At 31.7% G+C, this 16,004-nt stretch overlaps 1 protein-coding gene across 29 annotated transcripts in view; it reads left to right on the top strand.

Annotated features, from left to right (window-relative positions):
• The window catches only part of LOC139501891 (arginine-glutamic acid dipeptide repeats protein-like), a 96,972-nt gene that overhangs the window by 60,800 nt on the left and 20,168 nt on the right, over nucleotides 1-16,004 (top strand). For all 29 annotated transcript variants that reach the window (XR_011658681.1, XM_071291143.1, XM_071291139.1 and 26 more), the window contains 2 exons: nucleotides 1,345-1,425; nucleotides 14,860-14,992. Coding sequence is in view for 28 of the 29 variants with exons in the window: in XM_071291143.1 (XP_071147244.1) it covers nucleotides 1,345-1,425; nucleotides 14,860-14,992 (214 nt within the window). In the remaining variant the exon portion in view is untranslated. The remainder of the gene's footprint in view (nucleotides 1-1,344; nucleotides 1,426-14,859; nucleotides 14,993-16,004) is intronic.

The raw sequence follows: 16,004 nt of genomic DNA, 5'->3' as shown, positions 1-16,004 counted from the left end.
ATAGCAAAGTGGGTCAAGAGACAAAAATATGTACTTCACTTGATACTAAAAATGTTGAATGAAAAAAATGTTTCTGAAGGATGGTAATGCCTGAAAACACATTTGTGAAGGGAAGGTCAATGTAAAAACTTATCAGTTTACACTCATTAAAATTTTACTGAAAACATGAGGTGGCTTAAAAAAAATTTTTTTTAATGTTATACAAGTTTTCAAGGAATTATTTGAATCTACATCATACACTTCTAATCAATTTTCCAGAATCAAAAATTTTTCCAGATTCAAATAATTCCTTGTTTACAGAATATTTTTTGTATTTGCTCAAGTTGTTGGTTTGTTGCTGTCTAATTGATGTTATACCCTTTATCTTTTTTTTTTTCATCTTAATTTGCCTGGATGCATTCAAATAAGTTTGCCAATGGCTACATAGAAATGCAATTAAATACAAAATATTGCTACTGAATTATCTTGACAGACGTTGATAGATTTGTCAGCTTGTTTGTAACTTTTTAAGCTAATAAGCATTTGAAATGATATATTATTAATTTACCAGTAGAAACAACTGGTTTAGTAGGCAGCCATTTTCCTTAACGTTTGTGTAAGCAATGCTATGAAATTAATGAGTAATGAATTGTAGCATAAAGGCTTTTGATTACAATGTGTAAATGTTGAAAGCTCTGGGAAAATTTACAGATTTCTCAAATTGGTTTCTTGATTGGATTAAAGTAGATAGGTGTTTTACAGAGACAGCAGTACATGGTAAAATCCATAGTGCTTTCTGTAATAAACAACTCATATAAGTCTGGGCCTAGAGTCAAAGGGTTAGCAGAGTAGTACATGGTTAAATCCATAGTGCTTTCTGTAATAAACAAGAGTCCAAGGGTTGATATTATAGATTAGCATTGTCAGCTTAGGGACCAAATATCCAAGGTTAATGTATCTGAAATAAAAAGAAAAATCACTTAAGTGCACTGTAGGTATTTTAAGGTACTAGAATGAACGACATGAAAAGGAAATTTTTTGTGTATAAGAAAATTATGTTATTAACCTATTATGTAATTATACGGTATGTGATTAAGTGGATTCGGCAAATCCATTACTTTTTCTGTCAATAGCAGTTTGATGATTGACATAATTTTAAAAATGTGCAAGTATCACAAAATAAACCCCCCTGATTTGCTGAAATTACTTTGATAACAAGGGCGATAATCCAAATTAAAGAAAAAAAAATGTTAATATAGTTCTTAATTGTAATGAGAATTATTGTAAAGTTAAATGATTTTTCATAAGCCATTAATGTCAGTGTTTTCACATGCAGCTCAAATATTACATTTTTTTCTCCTTCAGAAACGATTTGTGAAAGGTCTTCGACAGTATGGTAAAAACTTCTTCAAGATAAGAAAAGAGTTACTTCCACATAAAGAAACGGTAAGTGTCTGCTGAAAGTTGGGGTTTTGTAAATCAGGAATATTTCATTTCAGACTGACTGTCCCTTTTCAGAGACAATATTTGCAGACCATTTAAGAGTCCCTTTTCAGAAACATGATTTGCTGACTAATTCCCAGAAATTATGCAGAAACAAGATTTGCTGATTAATTTAGTCCCTTTTCAGAAACATGATTTGCTGACTAATTCCTAGAAATTATGCAGAAACAAGATTTGCTGATTATTTCAGAGTCCCTTTTCAGAAACAAGATATAACCTTTAAAAAAATTGTATCAATCCAGTGGATTTTTTTGTGTAATATAAGGAATCATATGAAATAACCCTATCAAGATTAAATATCATATCCCAATGGATGTTTCTCCCTATCTACATTGTTGTTATAGAGATGATATTGTAGCTAATAGAAGTGTAGTAGTTACATTGAATCACGACATGTTTTGTGTGGTCACAGCATGAATAACACAGAATTATATTGACAAAAATTCACTGTGAAAGGCCATGAATAATTCATTTTTGATCTTTGAATTTTCCTGCATCAGTTTTTTTGTACAGATCAGGTTTAAAGAATATTTTTTATTTCAACAGATTTTCCTGAATTTGACCTCTCTCTGTTGTTCATTAATTAGACCCCTTACAGATGGTCTTTAATTTGATCTCTTGCTGTTATTCCTGAATATTTGTACCTTTGCACAATTTTGGAAAGGTAATCTCTTTGTATTATATAAACTGGAACTTTAAAAACCAGATATGTCAGAGGTGAAGAAGTTTTTCAAGGTCAAAATTGAAAATTGTTTCAAATGGTATGAATTTCTGTATAATATTTACTTCTGAAATAAGATTCTTGATAAAAATGTGGAAACTGAGAATCAAATTAACCCCTTAAAAAATAGTTTATCAAAAAAAGCAAAGTATTTGTTACATTTGGCCTGAAAACGTGAAAAATGAAGTCTTTCATCTTTGGTCACAAATAAATGATTTTACGGAAATTAATTCATTATAACCATATTTTTCAACTCAATCATTTTTCTAAACAATGTTTTGTTGACTGTTTAACTGAAATGTTTACAAATATTTGTATCGGCTTGTTATACAGTTTAAGTTTTATTTAGGAATTAAAGGTCCATTCTCACTTAACTGTGAGTTGTTTGTTCCCCGTTCACAAAAGCAAATATTTCAATACAATGACTTTGGGTTTTAAAGGCTTTTAAAAAGACATACATTATAAATATATATGGGACTTAAAATGTTTTATTGTAAAGTGAAATATTGATTTGCTTTTTATAAAGTCATCAATTATACCCTTTTAAACTTTCAAAAAGTCAGGGGGAAGCTAAAAGGGACTGATAATATCTCATTGAAAGGACCTCTGAAACCATTCATTATTTTCTATATAAATATTTTTAGTGAAAATTAATTAAAGGAGAGCATTAATGTACATTGTTGGCTTGTTATTTTGTTTGCCAGGTTAGTCTGTTCCTTTAAGGTGGTACCTAACACTACAGGGAGATAACTCTGTAAAGTCAGCTAAACATTTTAATTACGTTGTGTTGTAAAAGGAATATTTAGCTTCTCAATGATCAAAATTGATTTTTGTCAAACTGCTATATAACCAGTGTAATTTTTCTGACAAAACGGTTGGTTTAAAAAAATTTAAATTTTTAATATTTTTGTTAAAGGGTTAAAGTAAATATTTTTTCAAAAATTTTATGAAAATTAAACGAGCCAAATTAATTTTAGTGAAAGTGTTGGGTACCACCTTAAAGTTATACGAAAGAAATGAAGGAACTTCTAAACAGGCTGAACAACTGGACCTTCTTTGTGATAATCATGTTAAATATGCTTGAAATAGACAAGAAGGGAAGACGGGCAGACAGCACGAGCAGGAGCAAATCCAGCGATTTTAAAAAGGGGGGTTATACCCAAGGATAAAGGGGGAGGTTCCAACAACATGTCCCCATTCAAATGCATTGATCGTCAAAAAAAAGGGGGGATTCCAATCACTAAATCTGCCACTGAGAAGTGTAAGAATAAGAGGAGATAAAGGTGAAATGTTTTGGAAGTGAAGGAACCCAGTTTTGTAGTCAACTAGCTTTCTGTCTTAAACATTATCAGAATATTTTCACAAAATTCTTCCATTAATTCAAACTGTTTATATTCAATTATTTATAAGGAAATGTGACTTTAAAAGTATAAATAAACAAGTCTTTTAATCATCTTTAAAAGTCCTTTCACCCCTTATTTAGTGTAACTTCTGTGGTTAAGACTGAAGAATAAACCCCCTTCCATGCCTCTCTATATGTTCACTTCTAACCTTTGAATCCATCACCATCATAGCGAACATGGTTCTGGAGTATTTTGAGATAGAAATCTTAATGTCCTTTTTTTATTGGGTGCACAAATACATATAATGCACATCAAATACATATTAAATACAGGCTATAAAGGTTGGGTCTGTCCACATGCTGCTAACTTTATTTTTTGCATCATTTGATGTGCATTCAACTAACATGTAATTTGCTCATGCAGAAAGAAAACATTAACTGGGCTTGACAAGAGTTTCCGAAATGTAATTAAGGTAACATACAGTTTCTGATTTGATACTAAATGTTGTACCCTGTCAACTTCTTCTTGCTGCAAGTTTTAGGTAAAAGCATCATTTCTTGAACTTGCAATAATTAATCTTGCTTTTTTATCCATTGTTAAACAATCAAAATATTAAAACTTTTTGAATTTCATCAAGTATCAGTGATCTTATTAAGGAGGTAGACCTAGGTTAAGGGAAATAACTCTTAAAATCATCAGTACGTTTGTGTCAACCATTTTCAAAAATATATTCAAAGCTTCTAGGTTACATAGATTATTTTCAATCTGTTTCAGGTAAATGCTTAAAATTCATTGATGAACTTTACTTTTACAAATACTTAACTGATTTAAAGAGTTATCTCCCTGAACCAAGGTCTACCCCCTTAAATGGTGACTGGTTTTGACTGACTTTTGAGATCCATGTAATAATTTTATGAACAATAGAAATGTAGGTGTAGGTTAGTAACTGTAAAAAAGCCATAAATACAACTAAATATATTTAATGCGTTTTAATGTGTGGCACAGGTTGTCTTATAAACGTGTATATTGGACTTACTCATGTGTGAAATGCGTTGTTAAAGAAACTTATCTTACAAGATATTTAATGAAAAACTAATAACAATCGGTTGTTTGTTCATTGGAGAAATAAATTTATCCTTCAGGTCTTTCTCATATGTTAAATCATTCAGAAATTACACAGAGTATCAAACAAGATCAAGCGGTTATTATCTTCAGAACATTCGTTTTATATTACAGTGAAATCAACTAAAGGAAATTGTACTTATTATCCTGTCTGAAATGAATTGTGTTCTAGGAAAAGGGGGGGAAGAACGTGCTTTTTGGAATGTTGAATATAAAATATAAGGGAAATAAAATAGTTGGATGTTGGATTAAGGGGGGGGGGGGGGGGGGGGGGGGGGGGTTAACTTGGGATTGATGGACCGGATATAACTGAATAAGGATACAGAAGTAGTTGAAAAAAAGAGATGTAGGAAATCCACATCCGTTCCCATAATTTCTCCTTTCTTCTAAATTCGTAGGGAAGCACACATAGGATATGCTTTTCACTCCCATTTAATTAAGTTATTAAACTTGATATGACGTCACATACATGATACCATATTTTTTTGTACTTCAGGGGTTCCAATTTTGTATACTTTGTCCTGATGAAGTCGATCTAATCGGCGAAACATGTCGACAATAAAAGATACAGTTTACTTAAGTGTTGTTGTCAATGTAGCGGTATTTAAACTTGAAACTGTATCTATTTCAAGTTTTAGCTGAATCTTTTGTCGATTTTAGCAGGTTTCACTGTTTTCTATCACCACATCTGCAGCTGAACCAAAGATCAATTTTATTTTATAGATGGCTTACATCACATGCAGTTTTTTGCTTATTACATAGTAATGAAATAGACTTTGGTATTAGTTGTATATTACACACAGATGAAATAGACTTAGGCAACAATGAAGCATGAAATTATCGCAGGAATTACCCTCCATTGATCTAAGCTTTGATGACAAAGTAGGAAAACTATCAGAAATACAATCTTTAGAATAACTTTATTTTGGTTTGTAATCAGAGCCTAAAAGTAATAACATTTAGCCTGTCTGTTTCCCCCAAAAAAATCACTTTTTGGTGTCTGCTATGACAAACATTCAATTTAGCCTTGACTTGAATTTTACTTCTTTTATATAGCAAACTGAATTTATCCCAGACATGTGTTTCGTCTACAAAAGGCTCATCAGTGAGGCTTTCATAAAAAAGTAAAAAAGGCTAAATAAAGAACAAAGTTAAAGAGATTGAGGACCCAAAAATTCTTATAATATTTTGCCAAATACCACTATTAATGTATTTTATTCCTGTGGTAGAATATCACCCCCACCCCCCCTCCTTTTGAAATTGGCTCGATCCGCCCCGAAATTCTGTCTGCTACCATAAAGCCAACTCAAATTGCCTTATTGGGAAAAAAATCCACTGATGAAGATTAATACTGAAAACCAGCCTTAAATAATAACTCTGGGTCCCTGTGCAGCTTTACATACCCTTAAGACATATTCATGATTAACTGGGTCCCTGAGCAGCTTTACATACCCTTATAATAAGACATATTCATGATCATTGTGTTTAATGGAATTGATTCCTGTATTCCAACAATTTGCTGGAGCAATTACGATCACAGCATTAACAACATGGTGAAAGAGTTACTAACACTTATGACCAAAAAGAGGCTCATAAAGTGAATTGATGTTCATCTGCAAATAAATGAGTTTGCCACTTGTAATAAGTTAGCCAATATTGTGCAAACATGAGGATCAAAGTTGTTGAACAATGGAGAAAATTGATTTTCCTACGTGTCATGTTAGTTTTGTTAGGGTCTTGAGAATGTTTGTTTAGATCAGAGATAAATCTTTTACGTCTTGATCCAATGGAAATTTTGTCCTATTGATTTTTGCTGAAAAGATAAATGCATATTATCTGGTCTGCTCATGTCAAAATAAGTCAAAGTTGTGTTTAACGGTGCATGCTACTGTTAAATCACAAATAATTGTGTCTTTATAAATGCAATTTTTGAATAACGAACAGATAAATGTCAGATGATAATGATGACAGTGTCTGGGATTCAAAATGTGAAATTGTTAATTCTTCTAAATGTCATACTTATTCTATGCAATTTTATCACAATGATAAAAACAATATTGACATTTCTTGATGGACAGATTATTCAAAGTTGTATTCTACTGTAGAAATAAGCTTTAAAAAAAATCATTTTCTGTAGGCTTTTTCTAGAGGAACATTTCTAAAATTTCATGTCTGAGTTCAAATTTGGATTTGACCATTTTGAGGTCCCTCGTGTCAAGTTTTTCTTAAAGGGATGGAAGAATTTAGTAAATACTTTATTTAGTCACAATTTCTGCTACCTTAAAAATTGGTTTTGTTTGATTTTCAGGAAATTATCAGACACTGTGACAATAGATATAGGAAGATGTGGTATGAGTTCCAATGAGACAACCCTCCATCCAAGTCACAATTTATAAAAGTAAACCATTATAGGTCAAAATACCGTCTTCAAAACAGAGCCTTGGCTCACATCGAACAGCAAGCAATAAAGGGCCCCCAAAAAGTACTAGTGTAAAACTATTCAAGCAGGAAAACCAACGGTCTAATCTATAAATAAAATTGAAAAACAAGAAACACTTATGAACAACGTAAACAAACATCGACAACTACTGAACATCAGATTCCTTTGCATAAGAATATGTTATTGTTACTATATATAACAGTAAAAGAGATAATACTAATTTTTCTAGCAAAACCTTTTTTCAGATGAACTTTTTTCTGTGCAATTAGTTGAGATGTAATTATAATTAGTTGCCAATACCGAGTAACGCAGTGTCTTATAGTTTTGGTACATCGATAAACATTTACAACCAATAATCACAGATATATAATTAAACAAAACATACCAGTGATTCTGTTCGTTACATAATCGGTTACGATTTTTATGAGGTACAAAGATGAAGACATTCTCCGAGTGCAGAACATGCAAATTGAAAATACATGCTTTGATGTGCACCGTGTATACATACATTAGTAAATATCATTTGCTGTCTAGAGTAGCGAAAGGTTTGCACCCATTCTAAAAGTGTAATGTATCCAGTTTAAACAGAACTCAAGCTTTTATGGCTTTTTTTTTTTAACTTTTTTGGAAGAGAAGACCTCATTTTGGATGTCGCTTCTCTTCCTTCCACAATAAATCAATCATCATGCCTCTGTGTCCTATAGGTAACATGCATAGTCGCATTTGTCATCCATTCTTATGATTAATCAGATTGAGTTATTTTGGGAGAAAAACGACAAAACAGGAGTCCGGATATGATTCCGTCATCGGACTGACTTTTAGTCATAGATAAGACTTCCGGTTTTAAAGATGCACAAATACAACCAATCGTATGATAGATAACAAAAATGAAAAATAAATAAGCCAATCAGAGCGTTCTCCATATCATAGTGTTTAGATCGCAAGAACCACAACTATTATACCTCCTTATGAAGGACAATTATTTTTCGCGTTTATCTACATGTAAACTACGATTATACTACTTTGATATATAGAGACTCTCTGTATTCTGTCTACTGTTTTCTTTAAAATGTTTACTATTTAAGGGGTCATACCAGCTGTATATATATTAAAATAAGTAAAACATTTGATACATGTCACTTGACAACCAATCGTATGATGGATAACAAAAATGGAAAAAAAATAGTCATTCAGAGCGTTCTCAATATCATGGTGTTTTAAAAAGATCGCAAGAATCACAACTATTATTTCTCCTTAGAGAGGACAATTATTTTTTGCGTTTCATATCATGGTGTTTAGATCGCAAGAACCACAACTATTATACCTCCTTAGAGAAGACATTTATTTTTCGCGTTTATATATCTACATGTAAACTACGATTATACTACTTTAATATATAGAGACTGTCTGTATTCTGTCAGAGACTTTCTATGTTAGTATGTTAGTATGTTAGTATAGAAAGTCGGCCCTGATTCTGTCTACTGTTTTCTTTGAAATTTTTACTATTTAAGGGTTCATACCACTTGCATATATATTAAAATAAGTAAAACATGCTCAACTTCATCTAAAAGTACCTCGACCAAAAACTTTCACCTGAAGCGGGACAGACACGGACGGACGAACGAACGAACGGATGTACAGACTAGAAAACATAATGCCCATAAATGGGGCATAATAATTTATTGTTGAAAGGGAAAATAGTGATTTGGCAAAAATGAAAGTAAGGTAGAGATTAGAAGTAGGCCGGACCTTTTTCGGGGCGTCGGGATCGGGTGTTTTTAAGCTCGGGATTTGGGGATTGATCCTTACGGGATCCGGGAATATATTTTTCGATATCGGGATTTCGGGATATGCATTTCTTTAAATTCTGCATCTCGGGATTTCATAGTTTTAAGCCCGGGATTTCGGGATCAGGACCCATCCGACCACCCCTCAAATTAGCCTTAGTCATTTATACATGATTCATATCCTACCATTGGCATGTTAATAAGGCTCTCAAAAGAAAAAGAAAACACTGATGGATTGTCCTAGAAGTATATTTTATTAGACTAATAATGGTCTATATATAAGCAGTTACATTTATTTCATGTTTGAAACGGTGCAAATTGTTAATTTGATTTGACTTTTACCAAAAGAAGCATTGTAGCAAAGGAGAATAATTGTGGTCTTGAGGCCAGACACACGAAAATACTGAATTGAATTTAACAGAAAGGAAACAAATATCGGACTTTGGAAAAAGGGAGAGGGCTTTTGATACCTTTTATGAAATTCTCCATACATAATATCTTTTACAAAATATCATCCTACAACAGTCTACAAGCTGTATATGCCCGCGATTTCGCGGTTCGGGTGTGTTCTAGTAGTTATTTATAACAAAAACAGCATCTCTCCTACTTATGCAATATAAAATTTTACCAGCAACATTTTTACTCCAAGATAATATAATCTGAGTAAAATAGTGTGGTATCTTGATTGACTCTTAATTGAACTCCTGCTTAGAATTAATAGTTTTCTTTTTGGAAAGTGTAAACATTTTGAAATAAAGCCAATGTAATGTGTTCTAAGGGAAAGAACTCCATTTAGAATTGATGGCAAAAAGTTAGAGAAATGTTCAAGTTTAATGGTAACTCTTTAGAGATAATACTCTCAACAGAATTATGTGGGACTACTGATTGGATGATATAGGGTTGATATTATGTGGGACTACTGATTGGATGATATAGGGTTGATATTATTTATCATTTTAAAATCAACAAATTATAACAAATTTCAGAAAATTTAATTCCTTATACAAGTGTTACAAAAATATATTCAATCTTTCAAAATTTGCCTATCCCATTAAATTCAGATATCAGAGGCGGATTTAGGGGGGGGGGATGTGGTTGCTTATATAGAGAATCACTGAAGCGTGACTGGAGTGGCCCCCCCCCCCCCTTATGCAGTCAGTGGGCCCCCAGTTATGAAAATTTCTGGATCCGCCACTGGATATTTGAAGCTTCTCTTACAACCAAATTTAATGTAAACTTTTCTACATTATAGTAGGTAAATAAAATGCTAACATTTCTAGTAACAAATTAATAGTTTGTTTATTCTTCAAGAAATAAACATTAAAATCAACTAAAACCAATGGAAAATAAGTTACAAATAAATGCATCATCTTGACTTTTGCTATGACATTTCTCCACTCAACAGTGAACACAGTTAAGTTTTGTGTTTAAATATTTAATTTGTAACTGTGATGATTGTAGATATATCATATTGATGATTTAAAGACAAATTTGATCTTTCCTTTTCAATGATTTGCAAATAGATTTCTATTTTATATGTTATGTCATCAGGCATTGTTTATGCCCCCCTCCATAGAGGAGAGAGAGGGTATTAAGTTTTACCGTTGTCAGTTTGTTTATCTGTGTACGTATGTCCAAAAAATTGGTTTCTGTTCTCTTAACTTTAGTTTACCAAAACCAACTTTTTTAAAACTTATACATACTGCTAATCACCACAAAATGCAGATCAAGTTTGAATTTTGGTTGCATCACTTTTACTGTCGTAGAGTTGTGCCCCTTTACAAATAAAAAAAAATGCTGAATTATAAGTTCCCTTTCTCTTACTTAAGTTTGCCGCAACCAAATGTTATTGTAAGTATTACATTATTTGTAAGTGTTGACATCATCTGTGTGCCATGGACACATTCCCCATTTTCTTTTCTATATAACCTTGCAAATAAACTCATCATAGATACCAGGATTAAAATTTTATAATTACGCCAGACGTGCGATTCATCTCAAAAAGACGCTCGAATCAAAAAATGTTTAAAGGGCCAAATGAAGTACGAAGTTAAAGAGCAGCAATAGAACATTGAATGCAAGAATATGTTTACCTCATAATTGAATTGTAGGCAGATCTTGGATTGTTTCTGTTACTCTCAACTTTTAAGGCTTTTTATGAAATTTATGGCTTTACATAATGAATGGAAATGTATCTATTGTTTCCTCTGCATACTTATAAAAACAGTATTAATTCAACAAGTACGATAATAATATTTAAACGTTGAATTTTTGGTAAAGCATTACTAACTTTTAATTGACATTCATTATGCCCTCGCTGTAACTGACACATGGTCACAATTCCTATTTATTCTTTTATATAATAACCAAATCTGCTATTTGAGGGTAGGTAGTTCCATGGTCTTATCATTTGCCTCTTTAATGTTTCTTAAAAATTGAATAAGTGCAATCTATTGTTTCCAACTTCTGAATCCATGAAAATTTGCATCCTAAGAAAAACATGTATCAATGAATTCACAGTATATAATTTTTTCAAGCTTTAAATGATCCTGCAATATTGATCCGCTTGTATATTATATGACCCTATTTGAATTAAAAAGTAACTTCTAACAATATCACCGGACTGACTTTACAAGAATCCTAGAATAATGAAAAATTAAGTTATTAGTTAAAAAAGATAGATTTTTGATTTTCTATTTACATTTGGATTTACATTATTTTGAGTATATAATCACATTTATATAATCACTATATGTTACAAATTTTTTATTTCTTATTTTCCTATTTAAGAAAACAAATTATAAACTTTCATGCCTACAAATGTAAGTAGCAGCTTATAATCCTAATCGGATTTTTATAAAACTTGTCACTTTTATAAAGTAAGTTGTAAGAGTCAACATCCGTTTTATCCTCCAAATATTTCCTTGTATAGTTCAGGATAACAATGCATGACTAATTTTTCAGTGGGTAAGATCCAAGCATATTAACCTGTATTATTAACATCAACATAGATACGATGATATACTCAAAAAGTTAAAAGTTTTACAGGGTTTTTAATCAAATGAACTCAGCGGTTGTCATTTACCTCCTTTAATTGTATTTTATCTTGCCAACAGCGAGAAAGCAAGCTACCTGCCCTGCGTACATTTATATTTCACTTCTTATACTGGGAAATGTCTGATGAATTGTTCAGCCTTCCCTTTAACTGCCTGTATGGATGTTATGCTAGTATGATTGTGAGGCTAAGAACAAGCGGCCATATTGGTTTTAGCAGAAGTCACTTCACTTGGAATGTATTCTTTAGTGTTGTATGCTAATTTGAGATTTTTTGTAGAGAACTGTCACAATATAATGTAAGTTGACTCATTTAATATTTGTATTGACATTTTCACCTCTAGTAATCGGTCGACTGGACGTTTATTTGGTGTTATTCCCCTTGTCGATGAATACCTATTAAATGTTATTATGTTAAATCAAATGTGCAAGAAGAAAGGAAAGAAGAAAACTTATCTTTGTGGGATTGTTTTTAAAAACATGAAAAGCCGTGAATAAGATAGCATGACTTTAATGAGATCTAGCTGTAAACAAGATAAATGCTTTGTAATTGAATTGGTAAACATTGTGTATTGATGTACACAAACAATATGGATGCCAGTGGTATAAACACAAATAGTTAAAGGGCTTGCCATGCTATAAGTAACAATGTATGGTTGACTGATATCTAATAGAGCTTGACAGCTTGGGGTCATTACACTGCCTGATTAACATTATTGGTAATTATTGTTGATCAGCTATGCACCTTTCTCCATGTCTGCTGACTGCTGAAGGTGAGAGTCTTGGCATGTTGGTATTTATTACAAGAAGAGGGGGAAAGTAGAGATAAAAAGATAGAAAGTTACTGTCAGTAGAACATCTTCCAGAAAGAAAAAGGGGGAAAAAGCAGAGATAAAATAAATAGAAAGATACTGTCAGTAGAACATCTTCCAGAAAGAAAAAAATCATCAAATTCTGTAGACATGAATAAAAAAAATTATATTTCACAGGAAATCACAAAATAAGACTTGAAGTTGAATACCAGTTTTTGTCATTTAAATATTTAAATATTTTACTTGAAATATTTCTGATGGATTATATAACTTATGACTATAATAAAGTTTCTACATTTAGTTTATTATCACTTTATTATGATGATAAAGTTTTTTTCTCTCTTCACCGAGATTTGTACACTTCATTCATATAGATTGGACATCAGGCATCATTCTATATATAGAATTCTCTTTCTGATACTGTAAATTCAGAAATTATTGTGTGCATTAATTATTATTATGATTTTGTCATTTTAGACTCAAATGCAATTTTAGTTTTTGCAATATTCAGAAAAATCCTGTTTGATCCTGTTTGATTCATATAAAAAATTTCATAATGTGAGTTCAATTATTGCGATTATAACCCTGTCGCATTTTTCCATTTTTCGCAATAATAAAAACATGTCAATAAATTCTGAATTTACAGTATGCAGAACTTCAGTTGTTGGTTTGGTTTACTGTTTCACTGAAAGATCACCTCTTAAATAAGTCAACATGCCTGCGCTACTACAACATGTAAACAAATTTTCTTTGGAACTCTTCATGAAGTATCATCTTTGCTAATGCTGATTGAATTCATTGGACATTTAAAAATTACCAAATGGTGCCTTATATAATAGACAAGACTTTCTAAGGTCAACCTTTCTGTCTCTGAGGGTTACAGGGTGTTGCCACTGTATAATTCCTGAGTTTACTAAGCATAACAGTCCATTAGCCATGATATTAATTCAGTGGTACTTAATTGACCTTTGACAATCACATTATAAAGGTCATATTACAGTGTTTATGTGGTGGAAATGTCATGCTACATAAAACAATAACAGTTGAATTTTTAAATATTTGTGGTTTGACTTTTGACCTAATAATGAAACATTGCCGGTATATAATATAATTTGTGTGTGGTATTTATAAAAGTATTCCTTGTATTTAAAAGGTTTTGTTGATGATGGTTTATTTAAAATTTCATAAACAATGTTTCTAAACAGATTAATTTTTTGGGTTTATATATATTGTCTCAAAATCCTCCAAGCTAGATGTTGTTTTGCAGTCTGTGACTTTCTGATATTTACAAAGACTGGAATGAATCCAGGATTTTGCAAAGGGAGGGACATATGAAAATTGCCCCCCCCCCCCCCCCCCCCCCCCCAAAAAAAAAAAAAACATAAACCGCTGACGAAGGGAGGAGAAACATTTTGGGGACGATTTTATGCCAAAAGATTATATATTTTCCAATCAATTAGGACCTAATGTCTCATTGGCACCTAGTTCTCTCTTTGGCACTTACACCACATCTTCCTATATCTAGTGTCAAGTCTTGCATTTTCAAATTCTGATTGAAAAAAGGAAAACCATTGACAAATCATTGAAATTCATTAACTTTATCAATTATTGAAATTTTGTTGCTGCATTATTTATCTCTTGGATTGTAAAATTTACATATTCACTAATGAAAAACTTTATATGTTATGCACAAAACTATGAATGACATTGCTGTCAAGTTTGTTCAGTCATGGAAAAGATATAAAATTATGTATTGATAAGAATATGAACTGAGTATTAATGGTCCCACGGTACCATTTTCTAGAAGAGATGAAGTTTAAAGGAATTTTACCCTATTCCTTTGCATTGAAGTTTAAAGGAATTTTACCATATTCCTTAGAGTCTTTGTAAAGATTGTTTTTTATTACAGTTTTTCTTCACAATAGTTATTTTTCATTAAGTTTCAAGTTGAGAAATATTTTAAGATATGGTGAATTCAGAAATCAAAGAGGGACTCGGATTATTTATGAGGAAAAGTAGGTATCAAATGCTTTTGGAATATAAAATTCCTTGTATTATCAGGTGTTGTATATTATTATATATATTTTTTTAATTTTAGGGTGAATTAGTTGAGTATTATTACTTCTGGAAAAAGACGCCAAGTGCTGCAACAAACAGGCCTGTCAGACGACACAAGAGACCAGCTTTTAAAAGAAACACACGATCACAAAGACCTGCATCTAGTGAATTCTGTAAGTCATTCGCCAAATCCCCCTCCCAGGATCACAAAGACCAGAATCTAAGGAGTTCTGTAAGTCAATTGCCAAATCCCCCTCCATGGATGTTCGTTCTGTAAGTCACTTGCCCCTCCCAGGATGTTCCTTCTGTAAGTCATTTGCCCCTCCCACGATGTTCGTTCTGTAAGTCACTTGCCCCTCCCAGGATGTTCCTTCTGATAGGAAACACTAATAAGAATTATTATCTATATAGATTTGATTTATGAATTATGAATAATGTTAATTGTCTGTAAAAACTATTTTTCTTACTTTAACAAATGTAAACAGTAAATTGAAAACAGCTTGAACAGAGTTTCTTAAAAAAAATTGCCATCATAAAATCAGAAGGAAGCATTAGAAAATGTAGTGAATAATATTGACCTTCAATTTGAAAGATAATTTTTCTAAAAAATTAATGTAAATTTTTTGTGTACAATTGATGGGACATCTTTCAGGGCAGAAGTTTTTTTCGCAATAAATGTGGTATACTGGTAATGTGGATTGATTTATTTTTGTGGATTAAGGAAAACATGCATGTTCGTGGATTAAGGAAAACATGCATGTTCGTGGATTAAGGAAAACATGCATGTTCGTGGATTAAGGAAAACATGCATGTTCGTGGATATTTGATTTCATGGTTTTGCCAAAGTCTGCATACAAGCCTATAGAAAATCTGTTATTTGTTGAACATTTTATTTTGTGGTTCACTTGTACCCACGAAAATTGTTATCCAACGAAAAATAATGAATCCACAGTCATAACAGTATACTGGAATTAAAATTTTTACTTAGTGCGTTTTCCTCCCATGTCAGAACATGATATTTGCAAACTTTGTCACCAAAATAAAAAATGTAAGAGCTATAATGTAAGTACAATAGATACTCTTGTTAAAATTTGAGCCTGAAAATTTTTTGGCATTTCTTTTGAAAAAAATTGCCTTTCCTGGGAACAATTTAAACTGATATGGCAAAACTTGTTTTGATTTCTT

Source organism: Mytilus edulis, chromosome 13, assembly GCF_963676685.1.
Source record: "Mytilus edulis chromosome 13, xbMytEdul2.2, whole genome shotgun sequence".
NCBI lineage: Eukaryota > Metazoa > Mollusca > Bivalvia > Mytilida > Mytilidae > Mytilus > Mytilus edulis.
The sequence above is the reverse complement of the archived record's forward strand: the minus strand, read 5'-3'. Positions and strand labels throughout refer to the sequence as shown.